Source organism: Thunnus albacares, chromosome 6 (assembly GCF_914725855.1).
Source record: "Thunnus albacares chromosome 6, fThuAlb1.1, whole genome shotgun sequence".
Lineage (NCBI taxonomy): Eukaryota > Metazoa > Chordata > Actinopteri > Scombriformes > Scombridae > Thunnus > Thunnus albacares.
Window position 1 is genome coordinate 1,691,086 of NC_058111.1, and position 22,132 is coordinate 1,713,217.

At 39.1% G+C, this 22,132-nt stretch overlaps 2 protein-coding genes across 2 annotated transcripts; both read left to right on the forward strand.

The window, feature by feature from the left end:
- The first annotated feature begins 301 nt into the window (after positions 1-301).
- LOC122984170 (P2Y purinoceptor 14-like) lies at positions 302-2,181 on the forward strand. Its single transcript, XM_044354498.1, has 3 exons — positions 302-449; positions 563-822; positions 1,515-2,181. Exons 1-3 carry the CDS (start codon positions 315-317, stop codon positions 2,179-2,181), a joined length of 1,062 nt encoding a protein of 353 aa, XP_044210433.1. The 5' UTR covers positions 302-314.
- Positions 2,182-11,528: 9,347 nt separating this feature from the next.
- On the forward strand, positions 11,529-13,614 carry LOC122984549 (P2Y purinoceptor 14-like). The gene is made up of 3 exons (XM_044355068.1): positions 11,529-11,585; positions 11,699-11,958; positions 12,651-13,614. Exons 1-3 carry the CDS (start codon positions 11,559-11,561, stop codon positions 13,315-13,317), a joined length of 954 nt encoding a protein of 317 aa, XP_044211003.1. The 5' UTR covers positions 11,529-11,558; the 3' UTR covers positions 13,318-13,614.
- Positions 13,615-22,132: the final 8,518 nt, after the last annotated feature.

A 22,132-nucleotide genomic window follows, 5' to 3' on the forward strand; every position in this document is an offset into this window, starting at 1 on the left:
GATTTTGGCCTCCATCACTTACAGTGAAAGCACATTTGAAGGATCTTTTAATATCCAGTATGAACAGGAGGAATGATTACAGTGTGGAAAACCTCTTTCACTGTTCATACAGACACCTGACTGCTGAAAGACATGCTTAACAAAGGGCACCTGGACTCACTTTAGATTTAATCCACAAGGCTTCTTCCTGTCTTACATGTGTAACGATACAGTCAGCTGATGGTTCAGTAGGATACATAGTTAATGTGTCAAACTATATTTAACACTATAAAGATGATATAATTGTGTTCACCCTTCTTAGAACCTCCACAAACATGGGTGACCTGGTAGGAGAAGGAGTGACCTCAGTCACCAACCAGACCAACAATGATGATAATATGACTCACTGTGATCAGGTCGACACATCAGCCCACCTCTTCTTCATGCCGGTCTACAGTCTTGTGTTTCTGGTGAGTGTCTAATATTCACATTACAGTCACATTCCCTCCTCCTCCGTATACTAATCAGCACACATGTTAATCTCTTAAAAACCTGTCGTGAGTTCCTCTTGTTTCCTCTCCAGGTGGGTTTGGTCCTCAACAGCTTCACCATGAAGGTTTACTTCTGCTCAGCTCAGCAGCAGGTATCCAGGATCATGATGATCTACCTGAAGAACCTGGCAGCCGCTGACTTCCTGCTCTGCCTCTATCTCCCCTTCCGCATCATAAAGTACATCAGCAACTCCATCACCTTCCACGTGATCTACTGCAACTTTGCGGTCTTTGGATTGTACCTCAACATGTACGTCAGCATCCTGTTCATGGGCTACATCGCTGCTAACAGGTAGATCCCCCACCCTAGACTCCAACAAACCATGCAGTTTATCAGCACAGTTAATACTTTTTATAAATATTTTATTGCTTTATTGTCTGTTTTTATATTCCTGCACATTATCTTTATACTGACTCTACAGAGCAACAGCAGCAACTACAGCTGTAAGTTCTTACAGTCAAATAAAAAACTGACTTCAAATTCAGAAAATACAGATGAAAACTGAATTTCATCTGAATTACATTTAAAATTTCAAACAACAACCTGTGCAGTTCAATAAATTAACAGATCTGAATCCACTGAATGAAGACCAGGGGTTTATACAACATGCAAAATTTAGTCAAGATAACTTTTGTTTGCGTTAGAAGAGCTATTTGTATTTGTTAACTTAACCTAAACTATGAATGCAGCCCTTTCACTCATATTCTTAATTTGAAACAAGTTACATTTTACAATATACAAGTTCAAGTGAGTTTATCTTCCCATATGCACAGACATAGAATACAAGCACATTGGAACTCCTGCAAGCTGAAATGTTCGTGAGCTTTCTCCATGTCCTCGTATCATTGCAGGAGTAAAGAGCTGGTCCTCTCCTCTAGAACTAATATTAGAATCTTCATTCCTCATGAAATCTGTGGTTTGATGATTTGTATCACTGTTAATCAGTGAAATAATCTGCTGACGCCTGCCTCTCTTCTCTCCAGGTATCTGAAGATCATCCATCCTTTAGGAAATCACATCCTTCAGACAGTGCAGGCTGCCCGCATCATCTCCACGGTAACCTGGGTTTTCCAGCTGGCCATAGTGATCACCTACGTCACCTTGTCACTACTCACACAGGAAACTCTGACCAATGTCCCTGACACCTGTGATGCCTTGCGAAGCACCCAGGTCATTGTGTTCTACAAAATCATCCAAACCTGCTCTGCTGCCGTCTTCCTGTTCGTCTTCGTCTCCATGGTCTTCTTCTACTACAGCGCCTCCCGCAGTGTGTTGCTGGCACAGCAGAGGCAGCCGGCATCCTCCAGCTGCAAGAAGCTCATGAAGTCACGCAAGAAAATGTTGGTGCTGGTCAGCGTCTTCTGCATTTGTTTCGTGCCGTACCACTTGGTTAGTCTTCCCTACACCTTCCTGAGGAGGTGGTGCTCTTTGAGCCAAGTGTTGTACTACCTGAAGGAGACGACTGTCCTGTTGTCAGTTCTCAACATCTGCCTGGATCCACTAATCTACTTCATCTTTTGTGAGGCGTTCCGGGCTCAGCTGAGCCGTCCACATAGCAAGAAGGCAAGGAGGCGCAGTGAAGGGCAGCCGAGAGCCACAAACAGTGAGGCATCGTTTAACACTTCAACAAGACAAACCGATGGGCTGTAACTTAAAGGATCAGTCTGGTGATTTTCTGTATTTTTCTTCTTGAGAGCAGGAAAAAAGTGTTGCACACACACTCTGGCTCCATTTGTATTTCTCTCTTATTCGAATAACGTTTCGGCCCTCAGGTCTTCTTCAAATTCAACAATCATATTAGGACAGGTACGGGTATGTTATATAGGCCACACCCTAGTAACACAGCTGATGGTGATTAGATAATCATGTTCCACCATTAGGGGGAGAAAAACAATCAAAAGGCCTTCAGAAGATCAAAACTTTTAACAAACAGTGACAGGAACTACAGCCAATCAATTCTCTTCAAATAAACTGACAAAAACCAATATGTTTCATACCACATATAGAGATTCAAATTTTACATTCCCTTTGGTTAAGCACATTCAAATATGTTAAAAAATACATTTATGTTGAATAGATTTCTAATAGATATATAGAAAAAGTTAAACCTCAGCTGTGAATAAACATCATAAACAACTTATTCTAAATATCTACTAAATAGAGGAACATTACAGAAAACACTTCAAGTCATAATCTATATTTACTCCATGAGGTGACAGGGTTCTCAGACGGTGGATCCAACAGTGTTCCCTCCTGGAAAGTAAAACATCCAAGGTACCTTGGAGGGAGTAATACTTTCTCAATACAAATATATTCTAGAGAGGAAATATGATGATTAAATTCAACAGAATGTGCTGCTACTGGATAATTCATGTTTTTGCATCTAATAGTGCTTCTATGTTCAGCAATATGAGTTTTCAGTGCTTTACTCATCTTTCCAACATACGACACAAGGCCTAATGATGAGATAAATGACTGATTTAGTGTGACATAAAAAACTCTCTTTACATATATACGTACATACCTACTTATATACCATGAGAGGTTGTTCTTTGACAGATTTTTTGTATCCTCTTTGTTAAAAATTGTTGTGTCATTTGTCATTTCATTCATGTTCCTGTCAAAATGATCAATTTTCTGGCAAATTCGCTTTAATCAGCAAAACTGACTAAAAGGGAGAATTTTTTTTAACAGTAAGGGATGATCAGAGCAGGTCCAGGGTCTTTCTCTTCTTCCCGTGTCATGTATAGCTTTTCCTCTGCCTTGACTCCTTCTTCTGACTGTCATGCCTGGTTCGTCTATGGCTTGTTTGGATAAAAAACTGGAATTTGAGGCTGTTCAGCTGGTCAGTTTTTTTACGTCCTGCAGGCCGTCTTCTGGGGCTCTGTTCAGGGTTCCTCCAGTAATAGATGTTGCCCTCACTGGCATCCTTCTTGTCTCTTTTGAATTTTTTCATTTCCATTTCTTTGATCTCTCTAGAGAGCACGTCATTGAATTTTCCTTCATTTCTGATTGCTTGGGATAAAGATAGAAAGAAAGTTTTTTCTTATCAATTGACCATTAACCCTCATTCTCTAACTTGTATTTGGGCTCATTTGAAGAGAAGTTTGTTTATTCTAATCATGGCTTCAAGGAGAATATATTCTTATAGAAGAGGTATTTGGATGATGTGTTTTGTTTGTTTAAAGGGTCCAAGATGCATCTAGAGTCATTTTTTACATACCTCAACTCATGTTCTGAATTGAAGTCATTTACTATGAATTATGACAACAAACGCATCAGTTTTCTGGGCAGGTAGAGTACAGGCACACTGTGGGTTTATTAGAAAACAGCTGAGACTGAACCAGACAAAAAATGTTTGAGAACAGGAAGTAAAAGAGGCCAAAAAGCATCAGATGGTAAACATAAATAATCAGTAGCTGCAGTGTTTTAATCTGTTATCAGTAAAGTTTGTCTGATCCTCACAGTTCTTCAAGTTTGTTGTTGATCTGAATCTTGTGCTATTTTGGCTCAATAAAAGCATCGCCGTCTAACCCTTTCAGCTGTATAATGATGTCATCAGTAAGATTAAATATGTCCGGTCTGTTTCCTCTCCTGTTCTGGTGAACATGAACCAATTTTACTGTCCAAATTTAGCCTTCAGAGTTTCATTTCTTCATCAAGCAGGAAGAACGAAATGTCTAGATCATAGGTGATAACTTCACACTTTAGCAACGTGTTAAAATACCAAATAACTCTCTCAGTCATGAACCACATTTAGAGCAAACAGGATCCATAAACTTGTGCATTTGAAGAGGAAACACTTTTAAAATAAGAAAAAATCAACACTGATCAATCTACACAAAGATTGATCAGTAACAATGAACATGAACAATGGTGCAAGAAGTACTCAAATCTGCAATAAAAGTACCAATACAGCAAAATAAAAATACTACATTACAAGTAAAAGTCCTCCATGAAAAGTCCTACTACAGCAAAAGTACATAAGTATTATGAGCTTGATGTAGTTAAAGTATTGCAGTAAAAGTACATAAGTATTATGAGCTTAATGTAGTTAAAGTATTGCAGTAAAAGTAGTGGTTTGGTCCCTCTGACTGATATATTATTATATATGACATCATTAGATTATTAATAGTGAAGCATCAGTGTTAGAGCAGCATGTTACTGTTGTAGCTGCTGGAGGTGGAGCTAGTTTACACTACTTTATATACAGTTAGCTAGTTTAGTCCAGTGGTTCCCAACCTAGGGGTGGGGCCCCTCCAAAGGGTCAGCAGATAAATCTGAGGGGTGGTGAGATGATTAATGGGAGAGGAAAGAAGAAAAAACAAAGTTCTGATACACAAATCTGTTTTCAGTTTTCCGACTTTTTCTCTAATCTTTGATTTTTGCTGAAATATTGGATCATTTGAACATTTATTGAAATGAAAGCATGTGAGAAGTTTAGAGGGAAAAATCACTATTTGGTGGAGCTGTTAACAACTCATAGACATGTGAAATGTGACCCCGACTACACACTGCTTTTTGTAAGTCATCAAAACCAAAAAGGTTGGAAACCACTGGTTTCATCTTTAACAATGTGTTGTATTTTAAAAGCTTGTTATATTATCCATTGTGTCAAATCTTCATCTGAAAAGTAACTAAAGCTGTCAAATAAATGTAGTGGAGTAGAAAGTACAATATTTCCCTCTGAAATGTAGAAAGTAGCATCACATGGAAATACTCAAGTAAAGTACAAGTATATCAGGACACATTTAAATATAAGAGTCACACCACCCTCTGCTGGTGTCACACGGTGCTGCACCAACACTGATTCATAGATGACAAACCCACCTGTAATCAATTTAACTTCCACTCTGACTGGACTAATCATGGCTAATAACTACATTTAGACAAATTAGATAATAATTAGCACCAAACTGATAAAAAACCAGCGGAGATCTTGGATCTGACAGTGATGTGAAACAAAATAGGTGCTCTTGATGCACAGGTAGGCAGCCAAATAAAGTAATGTGGTAGTTTGACCTTGAGGGAGACCAGTGTTCCACTAAAATAAAGACTTATTAACTTTTGCACGCTGACAAAGATATGAATGTGTCTGAATGTGTCTATACACATATCCATATATTTATATATGTAAACACACACACACACACACACACACACACACACACACACACACACACACACACACAATAAAAAAAACATTTCGCTCAACATCCCAGTATCTGTTAATATTTTAAAAATGTAAAAATATATTCTTATTGTTTCTTGTTCATTACTTGTTATTTATTGTCATTTTATAAATACAAAATACAAATTAAAGGAAAAACCTGAATAAATGAGTGGAGAAACAAATGCAGGTGCGCTGCGTGGTACAATCAAGCAGTTAACATCCAATCATGCTCTGTAGCTTGTGTACAAATGTTGAGCAGGCCCAGCTGATTCTGATTTTGTGTCAAGATGGCGAGAGGAAAAGATCTAAGTGACTTTGAAAGAGGGTTCATTGTTGAGGCACTTTAAGGTACTTCAGCCTCATGACGTGGTCGCTGCTGATTGTCATTAAAGTTTTGACCTGATGATGGCGCTAGATGAGAAATCAGTTCTCTAGTTGAAGTGAATACTGAGTGTTTCCAGTAAACTCAATCACAGCGTGACTCAGTTCAATACATGAACATACTGTCACTTATTCAGATGTGACTACATTAATCATATTATGTATGTTACCTCAGACCCGGCACAATGGATGGGTATATGACCTCTGTGCCCCCCCCCCACCCGCTGCATCCTGTGCACTCCCCATCCTTCCATTTTCTAATTATTAACATATTTTATTGTTATCATTCGTGAACGTTGGTGGCATAGTTCCCACAACACACAGATATTCAGTTTACTGTTACAATTATAATGTTATATAAATATGATTAAATTACATTACAAACCATTGTGAAGGAGTTTCCTTTCCATGTATTGGTCTATAAATCATTACAATTAAAGATATAATCTGTAATTATTCCACATTAAAGTGTCTAAAAACAACTAGACCTAGGTTATATGTTTTGTGGAGTTGTGTACTTACATTATCCAAAATGTTTCCAACAGTTTTCAAACCCAGAGAAATCTGTAATTTTAATCAAAGTAACTGACCGTTTCATTTGGTCGCCTGTCAATGGTGTCATACCTCCTCTACCAAAGAGTAAACACGCACAAGATACATACGGTGGCACTGTGTTTGTCCACCATGATTGTGTCTACCAAAGAGTATATGCATACAAGATAATATGTCGGTATTGTGGTTGTTCAACAGAAACTGGTATAAATTGACTTTTATTCAGTTTTAAGCCACATTTTTATGATAAACCTTTTAGATCTTGGTCGTCTTTAACTACATCTTTTAATTGGATGAAGGATTTTTGTCATCAAACGTCTGGATCTTAAGTTATCAGAGAAACAAGCTAAACAAACGTTAGCAGCAGCCTGGCTAGAAGCCCCTCCACAAAGTTCGGTGCTCGTCGAACATCGTCAGAGAAACACTGATTTTTATGTGAAATAGCTTTATTCCATATTTTTACTGTTTTAATCCCTATGTACATTTGTAGTTGGAGAGGAGGAGACCTCTGCGGATAATTCAGCTCCTGGTAGAAACCTGCTGAACATCTGGATCTTAAGTTATCAGAGAAACAAGCTGAGCAAACGTCAGCAGCAGCTCAGCTAGCAGCCCCTACCAGATGTCCGGTGCCCGCTGAACAATGTCAGACAAACACAAATTTTTAACGTGAAACTGCTTTATTCAGTGTTTTTACCTGTTTTAATCAGCGGGTCTGTTTGTTTTGGAGAGGAGAAGACCTCTGTGGATAATTCGGCTCCTGGTAAAAACATCCTCAACCATGAACACTGGAGTAATCCTAACCTGAAGAAACTGGTTGTTAAACAATGAAGACAACAACTCCCATGATCCCACACTACTTCACACCATCATCACCCTCTGTCTTTTGTTATTGTTTTGATTGAGACCCCTAGCACCTGAAATTACATATTGTGCATTTAAATGGATCTCTGTTTATGACATGATTCTAGTGTTATAGGTCGTATGTGTCTGCAGGTGGATTTTGGCGGGCCAGTCTGAGTCTAAAGACCCAGCTGATTTTTTTTAGTGACACAGCAACAGCCCCAGTAAAACCTAACTCTATTTCTTTTGTGGTCCTCCAACAAACAATGAACAAAAAACAGGAAATGAAATAGCATCTGAACAGCAGTGTTTGTGTTTACTGAGCCATCATGCAGTAACCATAAATTCAGCTCTTCCTGTCCTGTGAACGCTGCACAGAAGGAGGCATTAAAGCAAACAGTTTGTATCAGAGATCTCCACTGACAGACAGACAGGTGAGTGCTGCAAATATCTCACTTTCAGTTATTTGTGCTTCTACTGTTTTTATGTTCAAATTTGAAGTTTTTTGAAAATATAAAATCTAATATATTTTCCAAGACAACTTAAGATAAAAATGGTTTTAAACAACTCTTGACACTGGGAACAGAGTTTACAAGTAGTTAACTACAGTCCATGTGAAATGGTTTCTGACTACAGATAATCGATACCCCCGCCAGTGTGGATAAGGCACCGACAGACGGCTGCCATCTACCTCTGACCTAGGTATCGAACATCGTTCCCAAAATCTACACACACGACTATCCTAGTCTTGCTTAGGGAACCAAATTCATCCTTGAACATTCAGTTCTAGTTCAGTACACATTACACAAATTGTGTAAATTCCTCAGGAATGGTGCAAGACATTAAGTTATGTTAATTTGTCACAAATTAAAATTAAATAAAATAGTTTGAAGAAGGCTTGAATAGAGTTTGTCTCGACCACATATAGTAGAACTTTCAACACATGTCCATGACAATTTTGTAGTGATGTTTTCATAGTTAATTTGAACACACTACTGATCTGAACCAGCTTACAGCTTGTTGAGAATAAAAGGTGTGATAATCTATTTAGAAGTATTTCATGGTTCACAATTAATCAAAGGCTTTTTAAATCTAAGAATACTGCTCCCACTACTACCTTCATCCAAACTACTTTTGATGGTTTCTGTAAGATAACATACAACCATCTCAGTTGAATCCTTTAAAATACCAAATTGTTTTGGGTTTAAAAGTTGATTTCTCTTTTCAAGAACTTTTGAAATCAGTGGTTTAGTAGTCTGTAGTTGGTCTGTAGTCACATGATTCATCAGGTCCCCCAGATGTACCACTTTTAACATAAGATAAGAAAACTTTATTGTCCATTACATCACATGAAATAGAAATTTGCCTTCTGCATTCTGGCAACACAGTGTAAAACTGACAGTAAAGAGCAGCTAAAATACATAAATATACTTTCAGCAGCAGCAGTGCTCATGGGCTGTGTTTTTGTGTTTGTGGGGGTGGGGGGTGGCTACAGCAAAGGGCACAAATGACTTCTTCTTCCCATTTTTCCTGGCTAATGGGACCTTGAGTTTCCTGCCAGCAACAGATGGAATGATGAGTGAAGGGGGTGGGTGGGATTGTTATAGACTTGGGTTGCCTTTTTGGTTGTGGACTGGTTGTATAAGTTCTGGAGTTGCAATTGTTTATTTCCAATGATCTTATCCAGCCCAAATGAACATTTTACTTCATTTGTATATATGGAGAACAGAAGGGGAGATAAAATGCACTCCTGTGGAACGCCGGTGTTCAGGACAAGATAGTCAGAGATCAATTTACCTAGTGAGCTATTGGCCTTACAAGTGTTGCACTGTGTTTTTAATATAAGAAACATATCTTTTTATGGCAATCCATCCAGTAGTTGTTGAAATATTTACATCTGTACCAAATTAGAGGACCAAACAACAGACACCATCTTAGCCTGGCTAACAAAGCCACAGAAACATAATTGTCAGATATGTCTATGAAAATTCTGGTAACGTTATATCTAGAAGTATTAAGTTAAAGTGTGTCTTTCCTTGGTGGGGGCTCATCAGTCGTCCGCTTGCCGTCCCCTTTGGAGCTGCTATCCCCTGTGGGCCCGCCGACCACCAGCATTTTGTGCCTCTTAATTTTCCTGGTATCCACATAAAGGTAACTCATGCTTTGCACATGTGAGCACAATGTCAACTATAACTTTTATATGCTCCCGGTTTCTTTCTATTATCTCACTTTGTCGGCCTTCTGTGTTGACAAGCTGATTGTGAATGATTGTGCCATGTCTGGACTTGTCGCCTTCTCTGTAGTTATTGTATTTCTCCACAGCTATCTGATGAGCTCTGCTGGTTTCATGTTTATAACAAGCTGTGTTCATGTGTCTCTAATCCTTATATCCATGACGTCTAAATTACTCTTCCCCGCCTATCTCACCAAACTGCTGACACATTTTACAAAATACTGCATCCTTGCTACGTCTGTAATGTAAAAATGCGTACTTCCTATACCAATATAAGGAGAAGCTCCTGGCCTCATGTCCAAAAACTGAGATGGGGTACTGTTTGAGTTTGGGCTGTGTTGCTGGTTCATCTATAGCTGAAAGGTCTACTGAAGTCAACGAGGCAGTCGCGGTGGATGAGATTGATGAAGAAAAGATGGGAATGGAAATACATACTTGAGAACATGACTGACTTTCACCTGGGTGAAACTGGCAGCCTTGTCCTTCAGTTATAGCCCCTTCTGTCCCACCAACAGAACCCACGTCCCACGTGGAGCCCATGCTAGCATTAGCTTGATTTTCACTAACATGCGGAGATGGTGGTGGAAACACCTGTGATGATGGGGCATAGGCAGTCGAGGATTCTGGCAACTCTATTCAATTAGGAAACTCCAGGATGGCATTTAGACAGCATATTTATGTTCTTATCAAAAAGAAACAATGCACGTATCATACTGCGTGTCAGATGTGTTTTTCACGGGCACGTCACATGCAACACATGCAACATATCATTTGCATGAGATGTGCACGTGAAAAATGCGTCTGACACACTTCATGTCCAGACACAAGATGAGAACCCCTTGGCTGAGGTGGGGGCTCATCTCTACTCTGCAGAAGACAGACTCTGAGGACTTTTTATTTTTTGTCACGATCAAGACACACAAACAGACTTATTAATATAATATTATTTTATAATATTACTAATGTAATATTAATATTCAACTAAACAACAAAATGCATGTTCAGGCAGGCAGACTGGGCCCAAGGTGGGCCCCTTTGTAACTGGACCCGGGGCAGCCACCCGTCTGCCCACCACTCACTCCGCTACAGCACTAGTGGTTACAACCCTTTCAGTCACCTATGTTCATTTGCTACCTGTTATACATCAGTATATTCCTATACTGTACAAGACAAATCTGTTTAATCACATCAGATTTAAATTTTAACTTTACATCAAATATTTTCAATCAAATCAATTATTTATTTATTTATTGTATTAAATAATGTAATCAAATATGAATCAATTATCACTTATGCATCATGAACATGGTGCATTTATGCAACAGCACTTACAGCAGATATCCACTTGATATGACTAACTCAGACTGCTGAAGCCTCATATAAGCTTCACATCAACTTTTAAATGACTGTGTGGACACACTGTGGATTTTGGCCTCCATCACTTACATTGAAAGCACATTTGAAGGGGATCTTTTAATATCCAGTATGAACAGGAGGAATGATTACAGCGAGGAAAACCTCTTTCACTGTTCATATGGACACCTGACTGCTGAAAGACATGCTTAACAAAGGGCACCTGGACTCACTTTAGATTTAATCCAAAAGGCTTCTTCCTGTCTTACATGTGTAATGATAAAGTCAGCTGATGGTGCAGTAGGATACATAGTTAATGTGTCAAACTATATTTAACACTATAAAGATGATATAATTGTGTTCACCCTTCTTAGAACCTCCACAAACATGGGTGACCTGGTAACAGAGCGAGTGACCTCAGTCATCAACCAAACCAACAATGATGATAATATGACTCACTGTGATCAGGTCGACACATCAGCCCACCTCTTCTTCATGCTGGTCTACAGTCTGGTGTTTCTGGTGAGTGTCTAATATTCACATTACAGTCACATTCCCTCCTCCTCTGTATGCTAATCAACACACATGTTAATCTCTTAAAAACCTGTCCTGAGTTCCTCCTGTTTCCTCTCCAGGTGGGTTTGGTCCTCAACAGCTTCACCATGAAGGTTTACTTCTGCTCAGCTCAGCAGCAGGTATCCAGAACCATGATGGTCTACCTGAAGAACCTGGCAGTCTCCGACTTCCTGCTCTGCCTTTACCTCCCCTTCCGCATCATCAGCTACACCAGCACCTCCGCCACCTTCCGCCTGGTCTACTGCACCTTTGGAGTCTCCCCCTTTTACCTCAACATGTATGCCAGCATCCTGTTCATGGGCTACATCGCTGCTAACAGGTAGATCCCCCACCCTAGACTCCAACACACCATGCAGTTTATCAGTGCAGTTAACACTTTTTATAAATATTTTATTGCCTTATTGTCTGTTTTTATATTCCTGCACATTATCTTTATACTGACTCTACAGAGCAACAGCAGCAACTACAGTTGTAAGTTCTTACAGTCAAATAAAAAACTGACTTTAAATTCAGAAAATACAGATGAAAACTGAATTTCATCTGAATTACATTTACAATTTCAAACAACAACCTGTGCAGTTCAATAAATTAACAGATCTGAATCCACTGAATGAAGACAAGGGGTTTATACAACATGCAAAATTTAGTCAAGATAACTTTTGTTTGCGTTAGAAGAGCTATTTGTATTTGTTAACTTAACCTAAACTATGAATGCAGCCCTTTCACTCATATTCTTAATTTGAAACAAGTTACATTTTACAATATACAAATTCAAATGAGTTTATCTTCCCATATGCACAGACATAGAATACAAGCACATTGGAACTCCTGCAAGCTGAAATGTTCATGAGCTTTCTCCATGTCCTCGTATCATTGCAGGAGTAAAGAGCTGGTCCTTTCCTCTAGAACTAATATTAGAATCTTCATTCCTCATGAAATCTGTGGTTTGATGTTTTGTATCACTGTTAATCAGTGAAATAATCTGCTGACGCCTGCCTCTCTTCTCTCCAGGTATCTGAAGATCATCCATCCTTTAGGAAATCACATCCTTCAGACAGTGAAGGCTGCCCGCATCATCTCCACGGTAACCTGGGTTTTCCTCCTGGCAATTATGACCTCTTATGTCACCCTGGTACTCCTCACCAAACCACAATTGACCGATGTCCCTGACACCTGTGATGCCTTGCTAAGTGCCCAGGCTGTTGTGTTCTACAAAATCATCCACACCTGCTCCGCTGTCACCTTCCTGTTCGTCTTCGTCTCCATGGTCTTCTTCTACTACAGCGCCTCCCGCAGTGTGTTGCTGGCACAGCAGAGGCAGCCGGCATCCTCCAGCTGCAAGAAGCTGATGAAGTCACGCAAGAAAATGTTGGTGCTGGTCAGCGTCTTCTGCATTTGTTTCGTGCCGTACCACCTGGTTCGCCTTCCCTACACCTTCCTGAGGAGGTGGTGCTCTTTGAGCCTGATGTTGTACTACCTGAAGGAGACGACCGTCCTGTTGTCAGTTCTCAACATCTGCCTGGATCCACTAATCTACTTCATCTTTTGTGAGGTGTTCCGGGCTCAGCTGAGCCGTCCACATAGCAAGAAGGCAAGGAGGCGCAGTGAAGGGCAGCCGAGAGCCACAAACAATGAGGCATCGCCCAGCACTTCAACAAGACAAACCGATGGGCTGTAACTTAAAGGATCATTCTGGTGATTTTCTGTATTTTTCTTCTTGAGAGCAGGAAAAAAGTGTTGCACACACACTCTGGCTCCATTTATATTTCTCTCTTATTCGAATGACGTTTCGGCCCTCAGGTCTTCTTCAAATTCAACAATCATATTAGGACACAGGCACGGGTATGTTATATAGGCTACACCCTAGTAACACAGCTGATGGTGATTAGATAATCATGTTCCACCATTAGGGTGAGAAAAACAATCAAAAGGCCTTCAGAAGATCAAAACTTTTAACAAACAATGACAGGAACTACAGCCAATCAATTCTCTTCAAATAAACTGACAAAAACCAATATGTTTCATACCACATATAGAGATTCAAATTTTACATTCCCTTTGGTTAAGCACATTCAAATATGTTAAAAAATACATTTATGTTGAATAGATTTCTAATAGATATACAGAAAAAGTTAAACCACAGCTGTGAATAAACATCATAAACAACTTATTCTAAATATCTACTAAATAGAGGAACATTACAGAAAACACTTCAAGTCATAATCTATATTTACTCCATGAGGTGACAGGGTTCTCAGACGGTGGATCCAACAGTGTTCCCTCCTGGAAAGTAAAACATCCAAGGTACCTTGGAGGGAGTAATACTTTCTCAATACAAATATATTCTAGAGAGGAAATATGATGATTAAATTCAACAGAATGTGCTGCTACTGGATAATTCATGTTTTTGCATCTAATAGTGCTTCTATGTTCAGCAATATGAGTTTTCAGTGCTTTACTCATCTTTCCAACATACGACACAAGGCCTAGTGATGAGATTAATGACTGACTTAGTGTGACATAAAAAACTTCTTTAATAGGGATCTCTTTACCTGTGTTAGGATGTTTAAAACTGTTAAAACGGTAAATATAATTACACTGACTACAACGACCACAGTGACGGTTGGCTTCAGGGATACAGTCGTTGTTAAAGTAGCTCGTGCTGGTTGTGATTGAAGAGGAGGTAAATATGAATGTACCAGGTTTTTACCTCTTTTATATACCATGAGAGGTCGTTCTTTGAATGCACCATTGAGTTGAAAATCAGATTCAAGTGTATGCCAGTGTTTTGTTATTATTCCCTTTATCTGTTCTGCACTCTCAGAATACTCTGCTCTAAATATTATACAGTCATTTGATTTCACTGTAGGTTTATTTTAAAAGATCAGACCTAGATCTGTCTTTTATTATAGTGGCTGCATCATTTAGGACAGATTTTTTTGTATCCTCTTTGTTAAAAATTGTTGTGTCATTTGTCATTTCATTCATGTTCCTGTCAAAATGATCAATGTTTTGGCAAATTTGCTTTAATCAGCAAAACTGACTAAAAGTGAGAATTTTTTTTAACAGTAAGGGATGATCAGAGCAGGTCCAGGGTCTTTCTCTTCTTCCCGTGTCATGTATAGCTTTTCCTCTGCCTTGACTCCTTCTGACTGTCATGCCTGGTTCGTCTATGGTTTGTTTGGATAAAAAACTGGAATTTGAGGCTGTTCAGCTGGTCAGTTTTTTTACGTCCTGCAGGCCGTCTTCTGGGGCTCTGTTCAGGGTTCCTCCAGTAATAGATGTTGCCCTCACTCGCATCCTTCTTGTCTGTTGAATTTTTTCATTTCCATTTCTTTGATCTCTCTAGAGAGCACGTCATTGAATTTTCCTTCATTTCTGATTGCTTGGGATAAAGATAGAAAGAAAGTTTTTTCTTATCAATTGACCATTAACCCTCATTCTCTAACTTGTATTTGGTCTCATTTGAAGAGAAGTTTGTTTATTCTAATCATGGCTTCAAGGAGAATATATTCTTATAGAAGAGGTATTTGGATGATGTGTTTTGTTTGTTTAAAGGGTCCAAGATGCATCTAGAGTCATTTTTTACATACCTCAACTCATATTCTGAATTAAAGTCATTTACTATGAATTATGACAACAAACGCATCAGTTTTCTGGGCAGGTAGAGTACAGGCACACTGTGGGTTTATTAGAAAGCAGCTGAGACTGAACCAGACAAGAAATGTTTGAGAACAGGAAATAAAAGAGGCCAAAAAGCATCAGATGGTAAACATAAATAATCAGTAGCTGCAGTGTTTTAATCTGTTATCAGTAAAGTTTGTCTGATCTTCACAGTTCTTCAAGTTTGTTGTTGATCTGAATCTTGTGCTATTTTGGCTCAATAAAAGCATCGCCGTCTCACCCTTTGAGCCGTATAATGATGTCATCAGTAAGATTAAATATGTCCGGTCTGTTTCCTCTCCTGTTCTGGTAAACATGAACTATTGAACTATTGATGAACAATTTTACTGTCCAAATTTAGCCTTCAGAGTTTCATTTCTTCATCAAGCAGGAAGAACAAAATGTCTAGATCATAGGTGATAACTTCACACTTTAGCAATGTGTTAAAATACTGAATAACTCTCTCAGTCATGAACCAAATTTAGAGCAAACAGGATCCATAAACTTGTGCATTTGAAGAGGAAACATTTTTAAAATAAGAAAAAATCAACACTGATCAATCTACACAAAGATGTAGTTAAAGTATTGCAGTAAAAGTACACAAGTATTATGAGCTTGATGTAGTTAAAGTATTGCAGTAAAAGTACATAAGTATTATGAGCTTGATGTAGTTAAAGTATTGCAGTAAAAGTACATAAGTATTATGAGCTTGATGTAGTTAAAGTATTGCAGTAAAAGTACATAAGTATTATGAGCTTGATGTAGTTAAAGTATTGCAGTAAAAGTAGTGGTTTGGTCCCTCTGACTGATATATTATTATATATGACATCATTAGATTATTAATAGTGAAGCATCAGTGTTAGAGCAGCATGTTACTGTTGTAGCTGCTGGAGGTGGAGCTAGTTTACACTACTTTATATACAGTTAGCTAGTTTAGTCCAGTGGTTCCCAACCTAGGGGTGGGGCCCCTCCAAAGGGTCAGCAGATAAATCTGAGGGGTGGTGAGATGATTAATGGGAGAGGAAAGAAGAAAAAACAAAGTTCTGATACACAAATCTGTTTTCAGTTTTCCGACTTTTTCTCTAATCTTTGATATTTGCTGAAATATTGGATCATTTGAACATTTATTGAAATGAAAGCATGTGAGAAGTTTAGAGGGAAAAATCACTATTTGGTGGAGCTGTTAACAACTCATAGACATGTGAAATGTGACCCCGACTACTCACTGCTTTTTGTAAGACGTCAAAAGCCAAAAAGGTTGGAAACCACTGGTTTCATCTTTAACAATGTGTTGTATTTTAAAAGCTTGTTATATTATCCGTTGTGTCAAATCTTCATCTGAAAAGTAACTAAAGCTGTCAAATGAATGTAGTGGAGTAGAAAGTACAATATTTCCCTCTGAAATATAGAAAGTAGCATCACATGGAAATACTCAAGTAAAGTACAAGTATATCAGGACACATTTAAATATAAGAGTCACACCACCCTCTGCTGGTGTCACACGGTGCTGCACCAACACTGATTCATAGATGACAAACCCACCTGTAATCAATTTAACTTCCACTCTGACTGGACTAATCATGGCTAATAACTACATTTAGACTAATTAGATAATAATTAGCACCAAACTGATAAAAAACCAACGGAGATCTTGGATCTGACAGTGATGTGAAACAAAATAGGTGCTCTTGATGCACAGGTAGGCAGCCAAATAAAGTAATGTGGTAGTTTGACCCTGAGGGAGACCAGTGTTCCACTAAAATAAAGACTTATTAACTTTTGTACGCTGACAAAGATATGAATGTGTCTGAACATCTTTATTTGTCTTTTCAATAACATGTCATACACACCCATAAACACACACATTTCTATACACATATCCATATATTTATATATGTAAACACACACACACACACACACACACACACACACACACACACACACACACACATAATAAAAAAAACATTTAGCTCAACATCCCAGTATCTATCTGAGTGTTAACATTTTAAAAATGTAAAAATATATTCTTATTGTTTCTTGTTCATTACTTGTTATTTATTGTCATTTTATAAATACAAAATACAAATTAAAGGAAAAACCTGAATAAATGAGTGGAGAAACAAATGCAGGTGCGCTGCGTGGTACAATCAAGCAGTTAACATCCAATCATGCTCTGTAGCTTGTGTACAAATGTTGAGCAGGCCCAGCTGATTCTGATTTTGTGTCAAGATGGCGAGAGGAAAAGATCTAAGTGACTTTGAAAGAGGGTTCATTGTTGAGGCACTTTAAGGTACTTCAGCCTCATGACGTGGTCGCTGCTGATTGTCATTAAAGTTTTGACCTGATGATGGCGCTAGATGAGAAGTCAGTTCTCTAGTTGAAGTGAATACTGAGTGTTTCCAGTAAACTCAATCACAGCGTGACTCAATTCAATACATGAACATACTGTCACTTATTCAGATGTGACTACATTAATCATATTATGTATGTTACCTCAGACCCGGCACTATGGATGGGTATTTGGGGGCCAAGCCCCCCCAGATGACCTCTGTGCCCCCCCGCTGCATCCTGTGCACTCCCCATCCTTCCATTTTCTAATAATTAACATATTTTGTTGTTATCATTCGTGAACGTTGGTGGCATAGTTCCCACAACACACAGATATTCAGTTTACTGTCATAAAGGACTAAAGAAACCAGAAAATATTCACATTTGAGAAGCAACACTGAAGCAGCAATAATAACAATAACAGCTGATTTTTATTCCCACTCCACCACTGACCACAGCCGAGCTAATTTGATGCTAAGTGACACAGCAACAGCCCCAGTAAAACCTTACTCTATTTCTTTTGTGGTCCTCCAACAAACAATGAACAAAAAACAGGAAATGAAATAGCATCTGAACAGCAGTGTTTGTGTTTACTGAGCCATCATGCAGTAACCATAAATTCAGCTCTTCCTGTCCTGTGAACGCTGCACAGAAGGAGGCATTAAAGCAAACAGTTTGTATCAGAGATCTCCACTGACAGACAGACAGGTGAGTCCTGCAAATATCTCACTTTCAGTTCTTTGTGCTTCTACTGTTTTTATGTTCAAATTTGAAGTTTTTTTAAAATATAAAATCTAATATATTTTCCAAGACAACTTAAGATAAAAATGGTTTTAAACAACTCTTGACACTGGGAACAGAGTTTACAAGTATTTAACTACAGTCCATGTGAAATGGTTTCTGACTACAGATAATCAATACCCCCACCAGTGTGGATAAGGCACCGACAGACGGCTGCCATCTACCTCTGACCTAGGTATCGAACATAGTTCCCAAAATCTACACACACGACTATCCTAGTCTTGCTTAGGGAGCCAAATTCATCCTTGAACATTGTTGGGCCGTGGCTACAAGTTTGGCTATCAGCAATAATTAATGATTATCAAAGATAATTGTTAATTATTAAAATCAATAAAATTATTAATAAGAATTAATAATAACGGGGCACCACCCTGGACTCAGGGAAAAAGATAGCCAATTCAGTCTCAAAGTGTACTAATCTATGAATTTGGGACTTTGATTAATAATTAATTTAATAACTATAAACAAAATCACCATATCAATAGCTAGTAAAGGTTGAAGGATTTGGAGTTCTTTACAGAGCAGAGGTTGGCAAAACTCATTCTTGTGCAACATTAAAACAGACAACAGGTATATCCAAAAGCATTTATTTAACAAAAGGGTAAAAGCAACACACAATACTAATCTAGCTAAGTGTACCTATATACAAGTGTGAATGTGTGAGTGTGTGTGTGTGTGTGTGTGTGTGTGTGTGTAGGGAAGACAATAGCAAGATGGCTGCAGTCACCTGGTGACTGAGCACATGGCATGCCGACACGTTGGCTGATAAAGGGAACTACAGGGATAAAAGGCCAGACCATGTGGTGTCTTGAACCACATGTGCTGCCTGAACCAAAGTTTGCCAAACTAGGTTTTAACCTCTTAACTGTGTGGTTCTCTATTCAAGGCCAAATGGTGTAGGATCAAGGTGCCAGGTTAAGGTGAGGTTAGTTGCATGCAAGGCCTAGTTACTGGATGTAACATGTGTTAAGCATGCTATCGTTAACCTAGCGGTGTGGCTATGCAGTAGCCTGACTATAAGCAACAAGGACATCACAACAACAGTTCAATGTATAACCTTAACCAAATCAATACACGTACAGTACATTGTTTGAGTTAAACATTCTTGCTTAGCCGTACTATGCTTCACTGTGTTGCTAGGCTATGCCCAGTTGTTACCAGTCCATGAGGGAAGAGATGCTTTGTGGTGTCCTGCTTTGTAGCCGGTGAATCCGTGGGTGAGTCAGGCTGAGAAGGCTTTGGCTCTGAAGCTGAAAGATGCAGGCGTTGCTGGGCAGACAGCACTCAAGTCGTGCAGAGGGCCCAGGTCACTCCTTGGTGTAGAGTTAGCGGCAAGCTAACTCCATTTCGCGGCTCCTGTACTTGTTAAACTGGCCAGCAGACTTGTGTGTTAGCTGCTGGCACAAGGAAACTTAGTTTCTGAGTCTTAGGCAGGCTCTCGCGTCTTCTGCCGTAAAGAAGAAAGTGTGTGTCTGCTGTGAGCAGGCCACACAAGAGAGCAGAGAGCTGCTCCAGCAGCTGCTGGAGGTGTGAAAGAGAGCAAGGAGCTGCTCCTGCTGCAGCTCGTGGAGAAAAAAGAGAGATAAGAGGGGAATCTCTAGTTTTGATAACCTGGATCCATGGGTGGAGCTTCACACTTTGGGTGCGAACCCCCAGGGCTCAGGTTTCTTGGAGTCTTGAAACATGTGGTAAACTGTGGTCCACATGTAGTCCCAACAACATTCAGTTCTAGTTCAGTACACATTGCACAAATTGTGTAAATTCCTCAGGAATGGTGCAAGACATTAAGTTATGTTAATTTGTCACAAATTAAAATTAAATAAAATAGTTTGAAGTAGGCTTGAATAGAGTTTGTCTCGGCCACATATAGTAGAACTTTCAACACATGTCCATGACAATTTTGTAGTGATGTTTTCATAGTTAATTTTAACACACTACTGATCTGAACCAGTTTACAGCTTGTTGAGAATAAAAGGTGTGATAATCTATTTAGAAGTATTTCATGGTTCACAATTAATCAAAGGCTTTTTAAATCTAAGAATACTGCTCCCACTACTACCTTCATCCAAACTACTTTTGATGGTTTCTGTAAGATAACATACAACCATCTCAGTTGAATCCTTTAAAATACCAAATTGTTTTTGGTTTAAAAGTTGATTTCTCTTTTCAAGAACTTTTGAAATCAGTGGTTTAGTAGTCTGTGGTTGGTCTGTAGTCACATGATTCATCAGGTCCCCCAGATGTACCACTTTTAACATAAGATAAGAAAACTTTATTGTCCATTACATCACATGAAATAGAAATTTGCCTTCTGCATTCTGGCAACACAGTGTAAAACAGACAGTAAAGAGCAGCTAAAATACATAAATATACTTTCAGCAGCAGCAGTGCTCATGGGCTGTGTTTTTGTGTTTGTGGGGTGGGGGGTGGCTACAGCAAAGGGCACAAATGACTTCTTCTTCCCATTTTTCCTTGCTAGTGGGACCTTGAGTTTCCTGCCAGCAACAGATGGAATGATGAGTGAAGGGGGTGGGTGGGATTGTTATAGACCTGGGTTGCCTTTTCGGTTGTGGACTGGTTGTATAGGTTCTGGAGTTGCAATTGTTTATTTCCAATGATCTTATCCAGCCCAAATGAACATTTTACTTCATTTGTATATTTGGAGAACAGAAGGGGAGATAAAACGCACCCCTGTGGAACGCCGATGTTCAGGACAAGACAGTCGGAGATCAATTTACCTAGTGAGCTATTGGCCTTACAAGTGTTGCACTGTGTTTTTAATATAAGAAACATATCTTTTTATGGCAATCCATCCAGTAGTTGTTGAAATATTTACATCTGTACCAAATTAGAGGACCAAACAACAGACACCATCTTAGCCTGGCTAACAAAGCCACAGAAACATAATTGTCAGATATGTCTATGAAAATTCTGGTAACGTTATATCTAGAAGTATTAAGTTAAAGGAAAGTTCACAATTTTTCAAGTGTGTCTTTCCTTGTTGCGGGGGCTCATCAGTCGTCCGCTTGCCGTCCTCTTTGGAGCTGCTATCCCCTGTGAGCCCGCCGACCACCAGCGTTTTGTGCCTCTTAATTTTCCTGGTATCCACATAAAGGATGTCACACAATGTCAACTATAACTTTTATATGCTCCCGGTTTCTTTCTATTATCTCACTTTGTCGGCCTTCTGTGTTGACAAGCTGATTGTGAATGATTGTGCCATGTCTGGACTTGTTGCCTTCTCTGTAGTTATTGTATTTCTCCACAGCTATCTGATGAGCTCTGCTGGTTTCATGTTTATAACAAACTGTGTTCATGTGTTTCTAATCCTTATATCCATGACGTCTAAATTACTCTTCCCCACCTATCTCACCAAACTGCCGACACATTTTACAAAATACTGTATCCTTGCTAAGTCTGTAATGTAAAAATGCATACTTCCTATACCAATATAAGGAGAAGCTCCTGGCCTTGTGTCCAAAAACTGAGATGGGGTACTGTTTGAGTTTGGGCTGTGTTGCTGGTTCATCTATAGCTGAAAGGTCTACTGAAGTCAACGAGGCAGTTGCGGTGGATGAGATTGATGAAGAAAAGATGGGAATGGAAATACATACTTGAGAACATGACTGACTTTCACCTAGGTGAAACTGGCAGCCTTGTCCTTCAGTTATAGCCCCTTCTGTCCTGCCAACAGAACCCAC